This window comes from Lontra canadensis, unplaced genomic scaffold (assembly GCF_010015895.1).
Source record: "Lontra canadensis isolate GAN:19392208 unplaced genomic scaffold, GSC_riverotter_1.0 scaffold72, whole genome shotgun sequence".
Taxonomy (NCBI): domain Eukaryota; kingdom Metazoa; phylum Chordata; class Mammalia; order Carnivora; family Mustelidae; genus Lontra; species Lontra canadensis.
The window spans coordinates 7,187,849-7,210,537 of NW_022631066.1; the positions used below are offsets into that span (position 1 = coordinate 7,187,849).

The 22,689-nt window shown below is 34.8% G+C and overlaps 1 protein-coding gene and 1 pseudogene across 5 annotated transcripts in view; both read right to left on the minus strand.

Annotated features, from left to right (window-relative positions):
• The window catches only part of STAM (signal transducing adaptor molecule), a 96,055-nt gene that overhangs the window by 44,919 nt on the left and 28,447 nt on the right, over nucleotides 1-22,689 (minus strand). For 3 of the 5 annotated variants that reach the window (XM_032880889.1, XM_032880892.1, XM_032880893.1), the window contains 3 exons: nucleotides 3,916-3,991; nucleotides 3,739-3,834; nucleotides 1,982-2,128 (listed from right to left, as the gene is read on the minus strand). In XM_032880889.1, coding sequence (XP_032736780.1) covers nucleotides 1,982-2,128; nucleotides 3,739-3,834; nucleotides 3,916-3,991 — 319 coding nt within the window. Of the gene's footprint in view, nucleotides 1-1,981; nucleotides 2,129-3,738; nucleotides 3,835-3,915; nucleotides 3,992-20,790; nucleotides 21,006-22,239; nucleotides 22,280-22,689 lie in introns of those variants that run through there. The other 2 variants (XM_032880890.1, XM_032880891.1) reach the window with 2 other exon arrangements.
• LOC116881267 lies at nucleotides 13,935-14,137 on the minus strand (annotated as a pseudogene).

Sequence of the window (22,689 nt, forward strand, 5' to 3'; positions counted from 1 at the left end):
TATTTTACTTTATACGCATTTTATATATTTCCTGTGGCTGAAGACAGTAACTACAACCAAATTAGCTTTCATATATTTTATAACATCCAGCCAAAGAAAAGAAAAGTAATTCTTAACTTTACTAGTGCTGATGTATGTCCTAAACCTCTTGAACAGGAGAATAATCTAACTTCTGTATCAGCTGATAAATAAATGCTCTTGCCAGTGTTCACTCCACTTCTTGTCCTTTGAAGCCTAGTCCAAACAGACACATATCCACTAACCTCTATATCAAACGGAAGGCAGGATCGTGTAGTGGAAAGAACACTGGACTGAGAGTCAGGAGGCCTGCGTTCTAGTTCCAACTCTGTCAACTATGAGCTGTGGCCCTGGGGAAGTCACTTAACCATTCTGGGTCTCAGTTTCCTCATCTGTAAAATGAGGGGATTAGATTAGAGCATCCCTAAAGTTGTTCACACAACTATCTGAGATTCTAGGTTAACCAAAGCTTCGTATCACATACGTCATTAGTTCTTCTGCCTCCTCTAATTGGAACCAGTCCCTTTGTGGACTGAAAAGCACTTTTCACTTGCACCGAAGCTGTCCTCAAGAGCAGTGCTTCCCAAACTGTAACATGCACACGGAATCATCTGGGGATCTTATTAAAATAGAGAAAATGAATCCATAGGTCTGGAGTGACACCTGAGGTGCTGCATTTCTAACAAGCTTTTCCCTGTGATGATGACGATGGTCAACAAAATACATTTTAAGCAATAAGTTCTAGAATAGCTTCTTAGGGCATAGAAACTGCAATCTCACTAATCATCTATACCTTTTGGTTTGCTATAATGAGTCTACCTTTGGTAAGTAAACACTGCCTCTGTTGTCAAAGAACTTATTGTAAGATATCTTGGATTTTTCTGCTTAAAGTTATTCCTTAATTATAAAGATTTTAGAAAATATTCTGAGTAGTAAAAGCCAGATATGTCTTAAAGACATACTTTACCATTGTAAAACCATTCATAAGCCAAATTTTTTTTCAAGTAAGAAGAAAAATATCCTTTCCTTCCTTCATCTCCCAAACATACCTCTGGATCTTCATATCTCAAGAATATTCAGATAAACTAAGAGTGCTTTGGGTAGAAATCTAGATAAGTATGGATGAATCACTTCACAATTCTCTGAAGAGGTCAAAACCGCGAACTCGAACCCTCCACACCTTGTGAGTTTTCTATGCATGCTTTCACACCACTTGTCATATTCTACCCCAATCCGTGCAGTAAAGAAAGTCAATATAGTAAATTATCATACATTTTAAGCATCCTAGATTAGCTGGAGATCCCAAAGGATGGTTACCCAGAATAGAAAAAAATAAATAAAAAGAGAGACCCTTCCATTCTTTCTTTATGACATAAATCAGAAATTGATTCCATTACATAGATTGGGGGAAGGAGGGGCAGAAAGGCAATTTAAGCCTTTCACTCAATCATATCTACATCAGCTCTTATTAAGGGAAGATGCTTTGTGTGCTTCTCTCCTCACTGATTACCTTAACTCTTTTTCATTTTTAATACAAGTATTCATAAATTTCATATTGAAAAGAACCTCTAAACTCATCCTTAAATTTTAAGGATATCCTGATTTTTAAGCTGTCATTCTTTGTAGATAAAATTAAAGCACTAAGAGTATTTAAGAAGACTGTCTTGCTGCATGATATCATAAAGCAATTTTGTCTGTATTATTAAAAACGCCATAAAAATTTTTAAATTGCAAAAATGCTAATCTAATTTATAAGGAAGCAGCAACGGTGGGAAAGTGGAAGTTGGAACACATTAATATTCCCCTGTATTTTCTGGCACCACTGAATGCAAGATTGTTAACAAAAATTCCTTTGGAGTAGTAAAACCTACCCGGATTTAGAGGAAAAAAGAAAATTTCATATAAATGTTGCGACTTTAGAGAAACAAATTGTAGCCACAATGCATAGGGCATTACAAAATACCTGAGAGCCAATAGCTGGAAACGTAACTCCTTGTTCCTTAAGGTTCTTAATCATTGCTGATATTAGACTAAGCTGTGGATCATTCTTAAATTCATCTGTCCATTCAACCATAAGAGCCTTTAACTTTTCACAGACTTTAGGGTGACCCTGAAAATAGAGAAAAAAATTAGTAAGAAAAAGTACTAATTTGGCTAATGGTAAAACACAGATATACTGAATATAAAAATTATAAAGTGCTATAGACATTTTTTTTTGAATCACACACTACTCCTAGCTATAGATGATACCTAAGAAAGCAGATTTGGTTACTAGAAATAATCAAATTTTTTTTCGCACTATGAAAAAGTATTAGATAATACCAGCATACATATCTCATATAAAATTAAAATAGATCAAGTATGTTAATTTTGGTAAGAGAGACGAACTTTTCAGAGTATTTTGCAACTAAGTGGGCGTTATACATGAGGAAGACACAGAAAAGTAGTCTGTTTTGTTTCGGCTATTTTGCAGATCAGTAAAAAATAAGGTGGAAAGAGAAAATAAATGATACAGTTCCTTTATTCCTAATCCCTGACTTTTAAAAAATATGACTGACTGTGTATTTTTTCCAAGTTGTTTAATTATCCAAGGCCTGGTTTGAGGTCCACTGTATGTATTTTTAGAAACTTCATTTCTTCAAAATAGTATCTCCCCCTCAAGTATAAAATCACTATGTTCACTGTAAAACCTTTGGAAAATAAAGAAGTCCTTTCTCTTGTTTATAGCTGTTAGCTTTTCAAAACAGTTTTTCATGCTACTAAATACAAGTTTGAATATCTCATCTTCAATTAAATTACAGAAAACATATACTAAACGTATACTAAACGTATACTAAAATCTCTTCATAAACAGTCATAAATTTTGACGGACATTCAGGACATTTAAAAAATGATATTAATTAGTAGAAAATACCTAAATGCAACTGAATAAAGCAAAACAGGAAAAGAACACATATTCATGCTTGACAAGAAAGTACAAAACTCTATAAAGAATTATGTAAATAAATTTTTATCTTATTTCTGTACTGTTTTCTACTAAAACCTGGAAATAATTATTTTTCCCAAAAACATGAGGCATTTTCCCTTTTGACATCTTAAATTTTTTCTTAATTATATACTGTCTCATCCTCCCTCTTCCTAAGAGTCAGAAATGATTACCTTCAGAATGCACAAATTTTTACTAGGAAACCTCACATGTTACTTAGTAACTTAAATTTTCTTAATTCCTTGAATTCCATAATTGTGTTCCTTATTCTACATCCAGTTAAATAAAAAGCAGCATTAAAATCCTGTCATGGTCAGGTAGTGGTCTTACTCATGTCACAATGAAAACAGTGTCATATTTTGGCAGTATTTCTGAACAGTTCTACATAAAGAAAATACCTCCACATTTACAAAAACTGTGCCTAAAACAGACTGGTATTATTTAATCAGAAAGAGAAACAAATATATTTTCTTATAAGATGAAAGGAATGATGATGAAAACAGGTTAAATATACTCTAATCTGGTTAAAAAAAAACAATTCTCCCAAGTATACAAACTTATAGTCTCTTCAGCAAAACATCTACTTTACTTACATCTTGGATAGACACAGCCTACGAAGGATTTTAAAAAATAGAAAGCACAAACCAGTTCTTTGTGATTTAAAATGTAAACAACCAAACAATAAAATACACAAGGAAGGCTGTTAATTCATTACAGGAAATAATGCTCCTTACCTTGTTTAGTACGTTGCTTACTTCACTAGCAAAATCTCTTGAACATACTTCTAAATGAAATATTTTGCCACAGTTTGATACACATGCTCCTAGAAGCTAAAAGTATAAAATCACAAGTTAAAAGGGCTCAGTTTTAGCAGACAGTTTTGTGGTAAAACTTAAAATGAAATCACTTACAGTCAGAGCTTGCATAGCAACATGAGGATCTTTATGGTTCACCCTCCTCATAACAGACCGAAGACAATCTTTGGGTCTAAAAAATGAGAAATATAACAATCAATTAGTATATCGAGGCTTTTTCCCCCCTTAACTTAATAAGCAATAGACTACTATACAAAAGGTAGACTACAGTAGAGAACTTAAATTTTTATTAATGACACAACTGAACTGTACACTAACAAGTTCCTTTACATTTTTCAAACAAAATTAACAGGCTCTCTCCCTTAGCAAACACAGATTAAGCATTTCACACTAATTCTGGATTAAAAAAAAAAAAAGTTCTGAAAATGAAATGACAGACCAGAGCTTCCACTTCCAGTCATGATGGAATAACTGGAACCAGACTTATACTCCCATTATAAACAATGAAAAAAATGGAAAAATATACTTAAAATATACACTCAGGTCACTGGGTGGGACATTAGGCCACAGACAGTGCTGAATGATCTCTAAGGAGGAAACAATCAGATAAGCCAGACATCTGCCTCAACTGTCCACTCAGAGGCACTTTTCAGATAGCAGTACAGGCTTTTTGCTTCTAAGGCAGTTTCTGGATCCTGGCGTTATCCCAGAGAAGGTTATCCCAAGAGAATGGTAGTCTCACTGAGTTGAGGGGAAAGAAATCAGAACTCAGGAAGGCCAAGAGAGCTAGAATTTGCAAAACAAAGTAGAAGGAGCTAAATGAAGAAATGGTTCTGGATACTTGCATAGGAGTCCACTTAGATCTACTGAGGAAAAAGCCACACGTGCACAGATTAAAACCTCCATAAGCCTGGACAAAAAGTGACTGCGAGCTGTATGCAGAAGAGTTCCCAAAGCTCACGCAGTCGTCAGAGTTCACATCAAAATGGAGAGTCCCTGTTAAATATCTAGAGCCTTCAGTGGATACACCGGAGTCTAGGCCTTGGTACTAAGACTGAACTATCCCAAAAGACTACTCTAAATCCATCCTATAGCAACCTAAAAACAAGTCAGAGAAGGATAAAATTGAGCCAAATGTAACAAGTTCAGAGAGAATAAAGTCCAATGTTCTTTAACAACAACAAAACCTGGCACTCCATATAAAATTCATAACACTACGCATTCAGTGAAAAATTATTAGATACGATATGATACACAAAGCAATTATGAGATATAATATGAGGTACTCAATATAAAATTTGTAACACTAAGCATTCAGGCAAAAATTACTAGATATAGGGGGTGCCTGGGTGGCTCAGTCATTAAGCGTCTGCCTTCGGCTCAGGTCATGATCCCAGCATCCTGGGATCGAGCACTGCACCGGGCTCCCTGCTCTGCAGGAAGTCTGCTTCTCCCTCTCCCACTTCCCCCTCCTTGTGTTCCTCTCTCTCTGTCTCTCTCTCTGTCAAATAAATAAATAATCTTTAAAAAAAAATTATTAGATATGATACAAGACATAACTAGGAGAAAATTCAGTCAACTGAAAATGAAGAAATCACAGAGATGATGGAATTAGCAATCAAAGACACTGCATAAGCTATTCTAAGTATACTCAAGGATATACATCAGATCAACATAATGAGGAAAGAAATGGTGTAAAAAGGATAAAGCTTAAAAAGAGATAATACTTCTAGACATGAAAAATATATTTTTTAAAAAGTGGATAAAATTAATTAGGTAAGAATAAAAGATCAGTAAACTTGAAGAATGCTTGAAGTACACGAGTAAGTACAGAGGTAAAAAAGACTAAAAAAATTTAATACAGAGCCATCACTAAATACATTTTTAAAAGAGAAATCAGAAAATTTTAAAAATTCACAAAAAATATTCAATTGATATATAATAAACAAAAGTTCAACAGAAGAAACATATCATCTAGAAAAATGGCAAATTTTAACTTTTTTTTAAAAGATTTTATTTATTTATTAGAGAGAAAGAGATCACAAGTAGGCAGAGAGTCAGGCAGAGAGAGAGAGGGAAGCAGGCTCCCTGCTGAGCAGAGAGCTCGATGCGGGGTTCGATCCCAGGACCCTGGGATCATGACCTGAGCTGAAGGCAGAGGCCTTAACCCACTAAGCCACCCAGGCACCCCAAATTTTAACATTTTAACCCAACAATATCAACAGTTATATTAAATGCAACTGGTCTCAACACACCAAATAAGACAGATTGCTCGACTGGATTAAAAAAAGCAGGACCCAGGGCACCTGGGTGGCTCAGTCAGTTAAGCATCTGGCTCCGGCTCAGGACACAAATCCTGGATCCTGGGATCAATCCCTGTGTCAGGTTCCCAGCTCAGCGGGGAGTCTGCTTCTCTCTCTCCCTCTGTGTGTGCTCTTTCTCTCTCTAGCTCTCACTCTCTCACAAATAAAACCTTAAAAAAAAAAAAAAAAAAAAAGCAGAACCCACCTAAATGCTCCCCACAAGAAACTGTTAAAATATAAGGACCTATGTTACTTAAAAGTGAAAGGATGGAGGAAAGAAAAATATACCAAGCAAACATAAACCACAAGAAAGCTGGAGTAGTTATATTAGTATCGGGCAAACTGCAATTCCAGACAAGCCATACTACCAGGGATATAGAGGAAAATTACAAAATGATAAAAGGTTCAATTCTCCAAGGAGACATAATAGACCAAGATGTGTAGTCTTATCTAAAAACAAAGCTTCAAAATATATGAAGCAAAACTTCATGTAAAACTTCATATAAAAACTTCAAATCCACTTCAAATCAGAAACTGGTAAAACAATTGAATAGAAAAATGGGTATGAGAATACGCTACTATACAAGAGCAGACTATATATTGTCTCCAGTGCATATACAATGTTTACCAAGACAGACCATATTTTGAACCATTTAGAAAAATTTAATTTAAAAAAAAATTGAAATGATACATGCTATGTTGATAGACCATGATAAAATTATACTAAAAATGAGTAATATGAAGAAAACTGGAAATTCTCCAAGTTCTACATAACCACAGTTGGTCATAATACATTATCCTTTTTATGTATTATTAGGTGTGATTACAGTGTTGTTGAGGATTTTTGTACCTTTGTACATAAGTGGTCTGTGGTTTTCCTTTTTTGTTTTTGGTACTGACCTATCGCAGGCCTCATAAAATGAGTTACAATAAAGAAAATTCTGAGCCCAGACAGCTTCACTAATGAATTCTACTAAATAGAATTCAGCACATGTCCTTTAACAGGTTGAGGAAATTACCTTTAGTTCTTAAATTAATGAAAGATTTTGTTACAAATGTATACTGAATATTTTCAAAGGAACTTTCCACATTTATTGAGATGATTATATGGGTCTTTTTCTTTAGTCTGATGAGACAGTAAATTATACTGATTTATTTTCAACTGGTGAAACAGGCTTGCATGCCTGGGATAAATTCCACTTGATTTTTCTTCAAAGAACCAGTTCTACTTTTGAATTTTCTCTATTGTTTTTTTCTCTTTTCAATTTCATTAATCTCTGCTCTTATTTTCATCATTTCTTTTCTTTTGCTTCCTTTAAGTTTGTTCTTTTTTTTTCTTAAGATAAAAACTTCGATTGCCAACTTGAGACATTTCTTCTACTAATATAAGCATTTAATGATATAAATTTACCTCTATGGATTGCTGTAGCTACATCCTACAAGTGTTGATATGTTTTATTTTCACTTTCATTTCACTGAAAATACTTTCTAGTTGCTGTTGTGATTTTCTCTTTGACCCATAGGTTATTAGTCCAAAACAGAGATAAAATATAATCATAAAAAAGTAATTGAAAAGAAAAATGGAGAAAAAAGGGAAGATATAAAAAATATTGAAAACTCCTAGCAAAATTGAAAACTCCTAGCAAAAAAAACAAAACATACACAAAACTCCTAGCAAAAATCCAACCATATCAATAATTACATTAAATGTAGTCTAAGCACTCCAATTACCAGGCAGAGGCTGTCAAATTGGATAAAAAAGCAAGAACCAAGTATATGCCAGCTATAAACTATCTACAAGAAAATCTATTTTAAATACAAACAGATGAGAGACACCTGGGTGGCTCAGTTGGTTAAGCGTCTGCCTTCGGCTCAGGTCATGATCCCAGAGTCCTGGGATCAAGTTCCTCTTTGGGCTCCTTGCTCAGTGGGGAGCCTGCTTTTCTCCCTGCATGCTGCTCCCCCTGCTTGTTCTCTCTCTCCCTCTCTCCCTGACAAATAAATAAAATATTTTTTAAAGTAAAAAATAAAAAAATAAACAAATACAGATAGATTAAAAGAAACAAGACAGGGAAAGACATATCAACATAAAAGAAGGTCAAGTGGTTTTCACAATTTCAAACAAGGAATACTAGCAGAGATAAAAAGAGACATTTCATAATAATGAAAGGGTTACTTCTCTAAAAAAACATAATTCTAAGAGAATTTCAAAATATATAAAAGAAACATATACACATATATATATATACATATACAGAAATGAAAGGAAAAACTGACAAGTCTGGTCTCCTAGAACTTCAACATACTCTTCTCAGTAATGTGACAGCATAAGTAAAACAAACGAGAAGTATGGATATAGATATAGAATAATTGAATACTACCACCTATCTGGGCCTTTTGAACATTCTACTCACACATGGTAGAAAACACAATTTTCAAGTGCATAGAAAATTCACCAAGATAGATCACATTCTAGACTATAAAACAAATGGTGACAAACTTAAAAATCATACAAAGTATGTTCTTTGACCACAACAGAATTAAACTATAGATTAATAACAAAATGACTGTAAGAAATACCCAATGTGTGAAAATTAAACACAAATCTAATAAATTTAAATAACTCTTACATCAAATGAAATCACAGAAACGTAATTTCACTTAAGTAAATGAAAGCACACTATCAAGCAGTCTGTGTAAGAATGTTCACGGTGGCTCTCTTCATAATAGCTAAAAACTGGATATAATGCAAATGTTCCTCAATGGGTAAATGGATAGAAAAAAATTCTAATATATTCATACAATGAACTATCCCTCGGAAATAAACAGAAGTAGTGATATACATAAAAACTTGGACTTAGCTCCAAGACATATTCTATATTAGATACAAAATTACACACTACACAAATTTATTTCTGAAATTTTAGGAAAGGAAAATTTAATCTATAATAACAAAAAGCAGATCAATAGTTGCTTAGGACAGCAGAACTTTTGGAAGTGATTAAATGCTCTCTACCATGAATGAAGTAATGCTTATAATATAGCATATATATTTGCTAATCTCATCAAATTATCAAACTGTATACTTACAAGGAATGCATTATATTGGGAAGAAGTCACTTCTTAGTAAAACAGACTTATTTTTTAATACCAGGCCATGTATGTGTAAACATGTATTTCATGGGGATACTATAAAATAGCAGTAATAGTAATAGCAAGTAACTATAACCTATGGAACATCTATGTGTTTAGGTTCTCAAAATTTTACTTAAGGAACTCATCCAATTTTCAAAACAGTCATAATAAACTGGAGTCTTACAGTTGTTCAATTCCTTGCCCACGATACCCAAGCGGGTAGTAACTGGTACAAAAAAGATTCAAACCCAGGTGTGGCTGAGTCAATACTCTACGTTCTGACCATAGAACTGCCTTGTAATGAAGTAAGATGATGGAAGCTGGGAGCTATTCATACAACGCAAAGGATGAAAGCCTCAAAATATTAATTCACCAGATTGAAATGGCATTTGTTTTACTTAATATTATAAAACATTATCAAAAGGATATATATTGTATGATTCCATTTATATGAGGTCCCTAAAAAAAGGCAAATTCATGGAATTTAGCCTTGACAAGTGAAAGTCACCAGTGGCAAGGAAGAAGAGGAAATGGGAAGTTATTATTTAATGCACACAGAGTTTCTATTTGGGATGATGAGCGAGTTTTAGAGATGGATAATGAAAACATACACAAAAGAAAACCCCTTATCAACTGATATGAACTACAATGGGCTCTGAAGAAACTGGCCAGTAAGAATAATTATCCTAAAAAATGCCTTTAAGAACTGGAATACAACTACTAAACACTGTGACTTTAAAAAGTCATTATTAATAGGGAAAAGTTAAAATAAAAAAGGATTTCTGTTTCTAAGAATGTTTCATTGACTATTGGAAACTTTCCTCCTAAAGAGCATAGAGAAAAAAGGAAAAAAAAAAAAACTTTAAAATTATATTTATTGACTACCTATTGCATGCAAAGCATTCATCTCTTCTCATTCATCTCTTTTTCTATTGATTTTGTATGATCTTAATATTATCTGAGGGTCACCTGGCTGGCTCAGTCAATTAAGCCTCCAACTCTTGATCTCAGCTCAGGTCTTGATCTCCAGGTCATGAGTTCAAGCCCCCTATTGGGCTCCACATTGGGTATGGAGCCTATTTAAAAGAAAAAAAAAGTATCTGATAGCAATATTATTAAACTGAAGAATTAATATACTATAATACTATTATTTAAATTTTGCCTTTTTCATAATGGGACTTATTTTAGGAGCCAGAATCTGTGACCTCATGCTAATTTTCGCAGTTGTGAAAACCATGCCAACACATAAAAACACAAAATTATAATTTCAAGCGCCAGTACAGGTGAAATATAAAGGGATTATCTGAATGCTAAAATTAAAACCATTAAAAATAATGATCCATAGATGATTCAGCTCAGTAAATGAACTTAATAGAAAGTAATCCTTCATAGTTGCTTAAATTAAATTTCTGACATATTTTTTATAAACCACTTTCATTTTTTTAAAGAAAGAACTCCAAACTCAGAAGACTTTTGGAAAGGGAAGTGAGGAAAGAGCATTGAAATGCAACCTTTACTTTTTATTTTATGTATTTCTATACAGCTTGAAATGTTTTACCACAGCCAATTTTAAAAACCAAGGCAATGATACCTCTGGCACCAAAATAAACTTGGCTATTGCATCATAAAAAGGATAATGTCATAAAAAACCAATTAGAATGCTTATAAGCACTGAGGCATATAGTGAGTAAAACACAAAGTGAAAGTGAAATAATATATACACACTTGATTATTAAAACTTACAGTTTAATGAAAGATTATGGCTAAAATACTATTTTTAAAAAGGCTTAAGAGTTGTATTTTTTTTAAGATTTTATCTATTTATTTGACAGAGAGATATTACAAGCAAGCAGACAGAGGGAGAGGGAGAAGCAGGCTCCCCGCTGAGCGAGGAGGCCGATTCGGGGCTCGATCCCAGGACCCTGGGACCATGACCTGAGCCGAAGGCAGAGGCTTTAACCCACTGAGCCACCCAGGTGGCCCAAGAGTTGTATTTTTTTAAAATACAAACCTATGGTTAATATAAAAATAAATACAAAAATATTCCTGTAAACAGAATGTATACATATATGTATTGAATATGTTTCCTAGCTCTGGTACAAGCAAGCTTACGTGGTACCCATACCTCGGCTTCTTTCTTTTTACAAGTGAATTTAAACTAAGTATACTAAGGCTATTATCCTCTCAATGAAAAATTCAAGTTGACTGTAAAGACTATATAATTTATCAACTATACAAGTACCTTTTTGAAAATGAAATGGATGCTAACTGGGCATAATTCAGGAACAGGAGGCATAAAATGAGATTATCCAAGACAAACTATATGTTTAGTCACAGGGCCCAAACTATGTCCATCCACAAAAATCAGCTTTTTATGCATATATCTGAGACACGTAGTTCAGAAAAAGGGTGAGAAAAAGGCAGCAAATAATTCTCTAAGTATCTAAGAGTACAGCATTCCTGTAAAGACTTGTGGGTAAGCCTAAATGGCCTAAAGGGAAGAAGCAATGACCATTAATTTATGAGGAAAATGTTTTTAGCATTCCCAGACCCCAAACATAACCTCCTTTGGGCTTTTCTGATACCTTAGGACACATCTTGCTAATGGATGCACAAAGTCAGTCAAGATAAAGCAAATGCTCACAGACACAGTTCAAAGCTATGGTGGCTTGATGCTGAGATACTGAGTGTAGCTCCCCAGGGTGAGCTGGGTGGTGCTACTCTTGCTGCTCCAGGTGTGTGCTATCTCTAAAATAGCTCAAAGAAAAACTGAATGCCATTGTAAACGTGAAGACTCCCTTCAAATTTCTTTTAGTTAGGGTAAACAGGTACAAGTAGAGGTCCTTCAGTAAGAATGAAGAGGCATAAACAGAGGATACCTGTACTTTCAAGTGGCTGTGGCTTAATGATTTTTTTTCTCAAATCACAGACTGGCCAGGAAACAGACTTTTTAGAAATATACAGAGCTGCCTTGACATATATCAGGTCTGATGAACTAAAGCATCAAAGTCAATTTCATTATTCACAAATACTATTCCAATCCACCTTAATGGAGTACCTTGGGCCTCAAAGAAAGCTGAGCTTTAAGAGGGGCATATTTTCTATCGAATCCTCTTTACTCTACTTGTCGCCCATCATACCACTCTCAGTCATTTGGTTTCCATGGGAAGTTACAACTACTAAAATTAAGCTACCTTTTGCTCAAAGGTAAATGAAAATTAAGGCATGAATGCTCCTTAACCTTCAGACACAATTATCACAGAGTCATGCTACCATGCTTTCTTTAGCAATTCAAAAATTTTTTCAGTAAGACTGCAGAAGTTGAAGCTCTTAAGGCGATTCTGGAAAGGATATAGTCTTTAAATGAGTTTCATCAACAGTCACTCCTTTGATCTAACAATAACTTAATAAAACTTTTCATTCTTGCTCATTCATCTTATTGGAAAAGTACCCAGAAAGCAAGATCCCTCTACATATTGTGCCTTATGTTTATATCAGTGCTAAAGAATACCAACCCTTATGATTAATCCACTTTGGTCACCAAAACTGTCACACTGAATTACTGTCTCCACGTAAATTACAATGATGCTGTGAAAAAAAAAATACTTATCAGGTAGCAAATAGCTCAGCTGATAATGCTTTAACTAATGTTATGCCATCATCTTCACTTTGGCTTTTATGAATTTTCATAAGCTAAGTTTTACCATGTCATGCACATAAAACAAAACCATGAAAGGTCACCATGAAACTAAGTCTTTATGACTATCCAAATGGTATTCACATATTAGCTGTTCTTATTTACAAATATCTACAAATGGGCAGAACTCTCTCAACACAGAATAACAATTTTCTAGGCAAAAAGTCATAAACACATGTTAGATGAAAATAGTAAAGGATCCTTACATCATATTTTGCCATTCAATCTCTTAAAGACTGTTTATCTCAAGTATCAAAAATGGAATTTACTATTTTATTTACTAAAATTCACTATTTTGTTCCAATGATATATGCATTGTTTTGTTATCAAGGTCAAAGTTTTCATTCAATACTTAGAGAGCAGGCCTCTGTGGCATATTATATATTCCAAAGATAACCACAATAATAACTCCCTTTCCACATGCTCTTCTACGAAGTGAACCTGCCACTTCCCATCAAGAGGTAAAGTTTAATAACCCTCCTCTTAAATGTGGACTGACTCCAGTGACTTGCTTAACCCATAGAATTAGTACAAGTGATATTCTGAGATGCGTAGTTCATAAAAAGCATGTAGAATAAACCTACATTTCCTAGAATGCTCCCTCTAGGATCCCAGCTACTATTCTGTAAGAAACTCAAGCCACATGTATAGGCCTTGGTAAATGCTTCAACTGATAGCTCCAGCTGAGATCCCAGCTGACTGCCAGACATCAGCTGCCAACCAGATTGAGCATCCATCCCAATCAGGCCTTCAGATATTCCAGTCCCAGCCATTAGGTGACTACAAGTTCATGAGAGACCTCAAGCAAGAAGTGCCCAACTGTTAACCGAAAGAACCGTGAAGATAATAAGCCACTAAGTCATAGGCTGCTTTGTTATGTAGCAATAGATAACTAGAATCACCTCTAGCAAAGTGTGCTGACAGCTGTTCAAACACTATTAATTTGTAAAATTTAAAATTGGGTTTTCTTTTCATCTTTCTTTTGAAATAAAATTTTAATAAAATTGCCTTAACTGTTTATCTCCCCATCTTGAGGGTTTCTGAAGACAGGATCCAGGGCTACATTGTTCATCCTTGGCTCCCTACTCCCTAGCCACTGCACATAAGATAAAATGTTTTCAATTAGCAATAACTGCGCCTCTGATAAACCTCATTGGCTACGATACTGCCACTGCACAAAGCTGATAAAACGTTTTCATTGTGAATGCTGCCTATAATAATGCCTTCAACATGGCCGATGCTGAATAAAAAGTCACCGAGCTAAACATGGAAAACACTACTTTTCACTGTTGTACAATACTTAGTATTTAGAATAAATGAATAATCCTCCTTACAAAACTCTATTACCAACTCCTGTATGTCTTCCACTGAGTTAGCTTTCTATGAGAAAAATGTACATGCTTTCATAAAATCTTGTCTTAGAATTACAATAGGATTACAATAAGGGAAAAATTCAGATTATCTAATGCTGGGAGGAGCACAGGATGTGAGGTAAGAGACTGATGATGGTAATAAACATAAAGTATTTTGTAAAAACACATGCTAAAGGTAAAATCTGCATGTGCATTAGGAAAAATCTACCAGTGATTCCCATCACCCACCTCTGTAAAGGGTAGTCTCTCTAAAAACCTTCTCAAAACTCCATTTTTGTATTTAAAAAAATTTTAAGACATATCCTCTCTTTTCTTTATCTTGAGACATGCAAACAAAAAGACCAGGGTCAGAGACAAGAACAGGGAAAGGGAAATTATTTTTCATCTTTCCCGGTTTTCCACCTACAAATAACTTTGCTGCTCTAAACTTATCATGTGAAAAACAAACATAGCACAAATCTCACCACTGTAAAATATCAGGGAATAGCACCATTTCCTGGGGTGTGTTTCTAAAGTCCGGGCAGTGGCAAAAACTGCAGTTAATCAATTTCTCTTTATTAGGGAGTTACCTATTAGAAAACATACTTTGTCATCTCTCAAATAAGCTCAACATAGGCAACTTATCCTCAATTATTAAACCAAAACTGTTACTTTGAGCACCCATTGAAGAAAAAGGCTTTCAGGCACTTGGGTGGCTCAGTCGTTAAGTGTCTGCCTTCACTCAGGTCATGATCCCAGGGTCCCGGAACTGAGCTCCACATCGGGCTCCCTGCTGGGCGGGAAGACTGCTTCTCCCACTCCCACTCCCCCTGCTTGTATTCCCTCTCTCGCTGTCTCTGTCAAATAAATAAAAAAAACATATAAAATAAAATAGCTTTCATACAGGCCATGTTGTTTAAAAAAAAATTCATACATGAGTGAATCACACTTAGTGCAGTGAGATATTCATACTCTAAGAGAAATGAAAACTAAAATGGTGAGATAGCACATAACTCAATAAATGATATCTCACTAAATAGACAACATTTAGGAAAACACAAGTCTTTAGGAAAAGTCTTTAGGACAAGTCTTTAGGAAAAATATAATTTGAGGGGGCTACAAAGAATACAGTTAAATTCAGTAAGATAAACATGCATATGATGCAGCTCAAATCTATAGTCAGAAGGATCACGGAAAAGTAAAACTAATTTTGCATTCCTGCAACTCTTTTTCAAAAAATAATGAAATTTCAAATCTCTTTAAATAGCCTCAAGTAAATATCCAAAATTGTTACATTATTCATAAATGTCTACCTACTTTCAAGTATGTTGCTGTACAGTTATGTCAGATAAATAGCTCAACATTAGTCTCCCAGCTAGTGGGACTCCCTGAAAAGGTCTTTCCATTTATACATAGGGAAAAAGCCAAAAACATAAAATGATTCTGCTGGAAAAAAGAGTCAAGATTTGTGACATCTTGTGCTTTATAAAATTTTGTTAAAAACCTTCATTTCAAATAGGTCTCACTCCTCTATTTCTCATTTGAAAAGTATTTTTGTATCATAAAAATATTAAGTTAAACTGTGATAAGCTTTTACATCCCTAAGGAAATCATTACCACTAAAAAGACAATAAATTTGAATTCTAACTACTGTATCTACTACTAAATCAATCAATGATCTTAGATCAATTAACTTTTCAAAATGAGGATACATCCCCTTCTTCGCTATCCCCCACATGGAACCTGACAAAAAAATAACAGGACATTTTCCTTAAACTATTGCAAATATTTGGGACACCTGGGTGGCTCAGTCAGTTAAGCGGCTGCCTTCGGTTTGGGTCATGATTCCAGGTTCCAGGGATCGAGTCCCACATCGGGCTCCTTGCTCAATGGGGATCCTGCTTCTCTCTCTCTGCCTCTGCTTGCCACTCTGCCTACTTGTGCGCGCACTCTCTCGCTCTCTCTCTCTCTCTCTGACAAATAAATAAATAAATAATCTTTAAAACAAACAAACAAAAAACTGTGATAAGCTTTTACATCCTTAAGGAAATCATTACCACTAAAAAGACAGCAAATTTGAATTCTAACTACTGTATCTACTACTAAATCAATGATCTTAGATCAATTAATTTCAAAATGAGGATACCACTTTCTTCATTATCCCCCTCATGGAACCTGACCAAAAAAATAACAGGACATTTTCCTTAAACTACTGCAAATATTAAAGAAAAACAGAAAAAAACAGTAATAAAGTAGGTGTTTCTCCTAAGATGAAATGGTACGTGAATACAGTACATGAATAGAGTATACAAATGTTGTTATTTGGCATTTAAAGAACAAGTTCATGATTCCAAAAGACTTCAGCAGGAAAGTAGGTAGACTAAACACTGAGGATTGATGGAAGAATGAATAATAGTTACTACATACTTAAATTCAATATGAGGATACTTTGAGTTTCCTAGACTATGTTAACACTAAGGTATATATCTGTCAAGCACAACACAATGTGATTTACGCATGGGAAAGAGAAGAATCACTCAAAACTTCAATATCAAATTGGCATGTCCTGATTCATGATTTTTAACTTTCAAATAATTGTTCACTATAGGCACTTAAGAACGCAGCACTGAAAAGTGAGGCAAAAACGTAAGATTCAGAGTAAAAACCTAAATTTGAATTTTACCTGTTACTACTTTTGGAAAGTCACATTAAAATCTCTGAGCATTAATTTCCTTATCTTTGAAAGTATCTCTATAGTCACGAGGACTCTATAGGTCCTAGCTATAAAACATATTGTGTTTTAAAAATTGTAATAAAATACAAAAGTAAAATCACTCTCCAGGGCAAGTACAGATGAAAAAATGAGACCAAATCACAATCCTACCCTAACTACTAACCCCACTGTCTCCCGAATCATCTTCTCAATTTCCCCCTTCAGGAATACACAGATGTTATAGTACAGTCCACTGATGAAAAAAGAAAATTCCTATCAAACAACCAGTTAAAGAAAGACTTCACTTAAACGCGGGAAAAAGGAAAAAATAACTTGTAAGAAACTTTACCTAAAATATTCAAGACTTCTAAGAGAAAAAATTCAACAGTACTAAAAGAGACAAAGATATGCTATGTTCTTGGATAGGAAGATTTAATATCATAAAAACAATTTATTAATTTAAAGCTAAGCCAATTTATTTTTTTTTAAGATTTTATTTATTTATTTGACAGACAGAGATCACAAGTAGGCAGAGGCAGGCAGAGAGAGAGAGGAGGAAGCAGGCTCCCCACTGAGCAGAGAGCCCGATGCAGGGCTCGATCCCAGGACCCTGGGATCAGGACCTGAGCCGAAGGCAGAGGCTTTAATCCACTGAGCCACCCAGGTGCCCCCAATTTATTTTTTTTTTTAAGATATTATTTATTTATTTGACAGAGAGAGATCACAAGTAGGCAATGAGGCAGGCAGAGAGAGAGGGGTAGGCAAGCTCCCTGCTGAGCAGAGAGCCCGATATGGGGCTCAATCCCAGGACCCTGAGATCATGACCTGAGCCGAAGGCAGAGGCTTTAACCCACTGAGCCACCCAGGTACCCCCAAAACTAAGCCAATTTAAAAAGAAATAGTTGTTTTTAGACTAGGCAAGCCAATCCCAATGTTTATCTGGGGACAGTAGGAAGGGTCTGAAACCATGTGGAAGCAGCACATGTATATACACATACAAACAGGACAAAAAATAAAGTTCAAAAAATACATAGGATAATACATACAGGAGTGTAATATATAAAGGCAGTATTTCAAATCAAAAAAGAAAAAGATGGATTACTCCGTAAATGTCACTGGAATTTTGGGTAGCAAGACAGAAAAGAATAAAGTTAGAGTCACACCTTATACTATAGAAGAGGATATTCCAAATAGAGCAAAGATTTAAATGTAAAAAATGTAACCACAGGTACAGAGACATTGGGAAACAGTTTGGCAATTTCTCATAAAGCTAACCATAGTCTTCCAAATGATCCAGCAAACATGTTCCTAGGTATTTACCCAAATGAGTTGAAAGCCTAAGTCCACACACGCAAAACCTGTACACGAAACGTATTTCATAGCAGCTCTACTCACAGTTACCAAAACCTGACCGGAATCTAGGTGTCCTTCAATAGGTGGATGAACAAATAAACTATAGTACATCTATATACTGGAATACTATTCAGAAATAAAAAGAAATGAGGTATGCCATGAAAGGACACAGATGAAGCTTAAAGGCATTTTGCTAAGTAAAAGGCATTCTGTGTTAAGCGAAGACAATCTGAAAAGGCTATATATAGGATCTTAATTATACAACATTTTGATAAAGGCAACATTAAAGAAGCAATAAAAAAAAAACAGTGGTTGTCAGAGGTTAAAAGAGAGGGAGGAGAAGAATGAGTGTGTGGAGAAAAGAACATTTTTAAAATGGTGAAGCTATTGTGAGTGATACTATAATGATAGATACTTATCATTAAAGGCCTGTCAAAATCCATAAAACTGTACAGCACAAAATAAGTTTTAATAGGAACAATGGATTTCTGTTAATAATAGTGTATCAATATTGGTTCATTACTTATTAACACATGTACCACACAATATAAGATGTTAATAAGGATAGCAGTATGTGAGTGGTAGGGTGGGTATATAGAATTCTTTACACTGTCCGCTCAATTTTTCTATAAATCTAAAACTGTATTTCAAAGTCTACTAATTATGAAACAAAAAAAAAAATGAAATCATAAAGAGAAAATTAGTTAATCCCACTAAACCCTTGGAGAGGGTAAGTTCTGTACAATTCAAAACTCTACAAACCATAAGAAAAGACTGATGAATTTACCTGTATAAAAATTAAAAAATTCTAAATGGAAAAACAAAAAAGTAAAAAGAATAATGTAATACACACACACACACACACACACAAACTCAAATTATAGACAAGTATGTCCCTAATATATCAAGGACTACAAGAAATGAAAGGATACATACAGTTCACAGAAAAGGAAACAAAAATCTCTTAAACATAGAAAATGATGTTTAATCTTGCGAAGGGTAAGAGCCTTTGATTCAATGTAAGACTACCCAATGATGACCCCGGGGTGATGTATGGAAGTGCTGAATTATTATACTGCACACCTGAAATAAATACAACACTATATGTTAACTATTGGAATTAAAATAAACACTTTAAAAAAACAACAACAATAACAAAGACTGGGACACCTGGGTGGTGCAGTGAGTTAAGTGGTCAACTCCTGGTTTTGGCTCAAGTTTTGATCTCAGGGCTGTGGCCTGAGTCCAGCTCTGAGCTAAGCAAAGAATCTGCTTAAGATTCTCTCTTCCTCTGACCTTCCTTGCCACCCGCTTTCCACCCCGCATATGCTATTTCTCTCTCTCTCTCTCAAACAAATAAATCTTTAAAAAACAAACAAACCAAAAAAACAAAAACAACAAAAAACAAAAACAAAGAGGAGCCCCTTTACCTGTATAGACAGGGTCAGAGAGCCCCAACCACTCCTTCCTAGACTTCCAAGGTTCCATTTGCAAAGGTCAGGAGGAAGTCTTGGGCACCCAACTTTCTCTACTATCCAAAAATTGAGAATCTGAGAACACATGCCTATTATTTCTATTTATACCAGTCCCTATGAAAAGCTCCAGACTATCCACCATTAATAAGCTCTACATATGCATTTCTTTTCACCTTCTGAAACCTCCCCACTGTGTAGAATTCATAGTCCACTGTCAACAAAAGCCCCAATCCATAATTCTTTGGCGCTACAGAAATCTGGCTCTCCACCATCTTCCAGGGAGGATACTACTCCCACTCTATAGGTAGGTACAAGATACGGGTCTTCTTTGCCCCCTTTACTACTTTCAAATCATTCTCTCATCCTCTTCCCTAAAACAATCCAATTCCCATCAAGCCCAGACTAGCTTCTTACTGCATTTATTTAAAAAACCTCAAGTGGGGTGCCTAGGTAGCTCAGTCGGTTAAGTGTCCAACTCTTGATTTGGGCTCAGTCATGACCATCAGGTTGTTGAATCAGCACCATGTTGGGCTCCACGCTAGGCGTGGATTGAGATTGTATCTCTCCTTCTCCCTCTATCCCTCCCTCTTTTTCTCTCTCTAAAAAAACAAAATAACAACAAAAACAAAAAAAACAAGAAACACCTCAATTACCCCTTCATCCCTCAATGATTTTAACTCCTGGCTCACTGTCACCCTCTCCAACATTACTCTTGTCTTAATTCTCAGAAATATTAATTTATTACTATATAAGCGATGTTCCTAACATCTTGGCTTTACAACTGCTATCTCACTTTATTAACTGTCATGGCCACATCCTAAACCATGCCATTACCAGTAAGTGCAAACCCTCTATAACCTCAATTTCAAGCATTCCAACTACCACTTCTACTTTTCTAACTCACTCACTCTCTTATACTCTATGCTCATTTAGAGCAACTCACCTGTGTTCCAGCTACTCTGCATCTTTGAAGGTCCCAGCACCAAGCATTGTCTCTCTTGCAGGATTCCTGTAGATGTTATTTCCTCTGCCCCAGACCTGCTTTCAGCTCTTAGGTTCTTCTCAACTTTAAAATCATAAGTGTTATCTCTTCAAACTAGTCCTTCCCTACAACATCTAAGTAGGTCTCCCCTTCTATTCTCCACTAAAGCACTCTGATCACTATCTTCTTAGCTTATCTGTCTACTTGTTTATTTCTACTTCTAGTAGACTGTCACCACAGCTGATGTCAAAGGCTTTGTTGTCTTATTTCCCACTGCATACACAAAACATGATACCCAGCCAGTACTGTTTTGTCAACTGAAAGAAAAAATGACTGGGGTGCCTTCGGCTCAGGTCATGATCCCAGGGTGCTGGAACTGAGCCCCGCATGGGGCTCCCTGCTCAGCGGGAAGCCTGCTTTTCACTCTCCCATTCCCCCTGCTTGTGTTCCCTCTCTCGCTGTGTCTCTGTCAAATAGATAAATAAAATCTTTTAAAAAAAGAAAAAAGAAAAAATGACTGATGCAGAGAGAATGAAACTAACTAAAAATAAGTCCATAATGTAAAAAGTAAGAGAGACATGAAAATCAAGATCACGCTTTACAAAAAATCCTTTAATTTTACTCCTGTTGGGATTTCCCTTAATTTAAATTATATTTAATCCTAAATATGAATTAGATTCCATTTGTAAACTGGAAAAACCTATACTATCTAGAGCTGCTATGATAATTATAAATATAATGTTTCTAAGGACCTTAAACAAGACCTGGAAAATAATAAACCATCAATAAATGTTGGCTATTATTTTTTAAAGAGCACTTGAAAGACTTTAAAAATTAAGGCCTATAAGTTGAAGATACAATTACAATTGGAAGAGATGTGTTTCTCTACCTGACTAAAGATGGCTGAGTAAAAGACTACTTTTCCTTTTAAAAAAATCTGGAAATATTCTTTTAAACTCCAGTTGAAAAACAGAAATAGTTACAGCCCAAGTTCAAGTTCTACAGGAATAAATCAAAGATTTAGTTCTACAGGAATAAATCAGATTTACCACCTAAATAGATCCCTTAACCAAGTAAAGAAAAAAGTTGTATCATGTTTTCCACATTCAGTCAACTATATCTCTGTCCAAAAGACAATTCAGCTATAAAATAACAGCACAAATTAATCTAGATATCAATTAGAGAACTTTAATTTTAGCTTGTTATTGTGGATAATCAACACCTACCCTCGCATTTATTTTTCACATGAGAATATAAGCAAATCAGTTAAAACTAACAAAAGCTATTCATTATGTGAAGACATGTTAAAGAAAACTGTTACCATCATTTTCAAAGTTCTCTTGATTCTAAACAAACAGACTTTTCAGTCCATCATATGACCTCATTGGCTAGGCATTTTTCAGTACTTACTCATACACTGGAATTGCACAGTAAAAGTCATGTGAATATCCTAGGAAGTCAGAAAAAATTTTCAGAATGTTCTTTATAGTTTCAAGTCCAGCATATTCAAACATTTCAGGCTCAGAAAAAAATCTCTAACCTATATGAAGCAAATAGTAACCACATCTACTAAGTTTCCTGAGACTGATATAGTTATTTGTAGTTATTAAGTAAATGATTTTAGTTAATAATTATTATTTAAGTGTGGTAATATTCTACATGCTACTAATCAAAAACTCATGTTAAGCTAGAAAATGATTTCTAAATTTGTCAGTTTAACAACCAGTGCACTGCGAACAGACATTGAAAGAAATGTATTTCTAAGGCTATCAGGATATATTAATGAATTAACTAATTACCGTGTATATATAATATGCTTATTGTATATGAATGGAAAATAAATTCCTGTTTCTGTCAAGA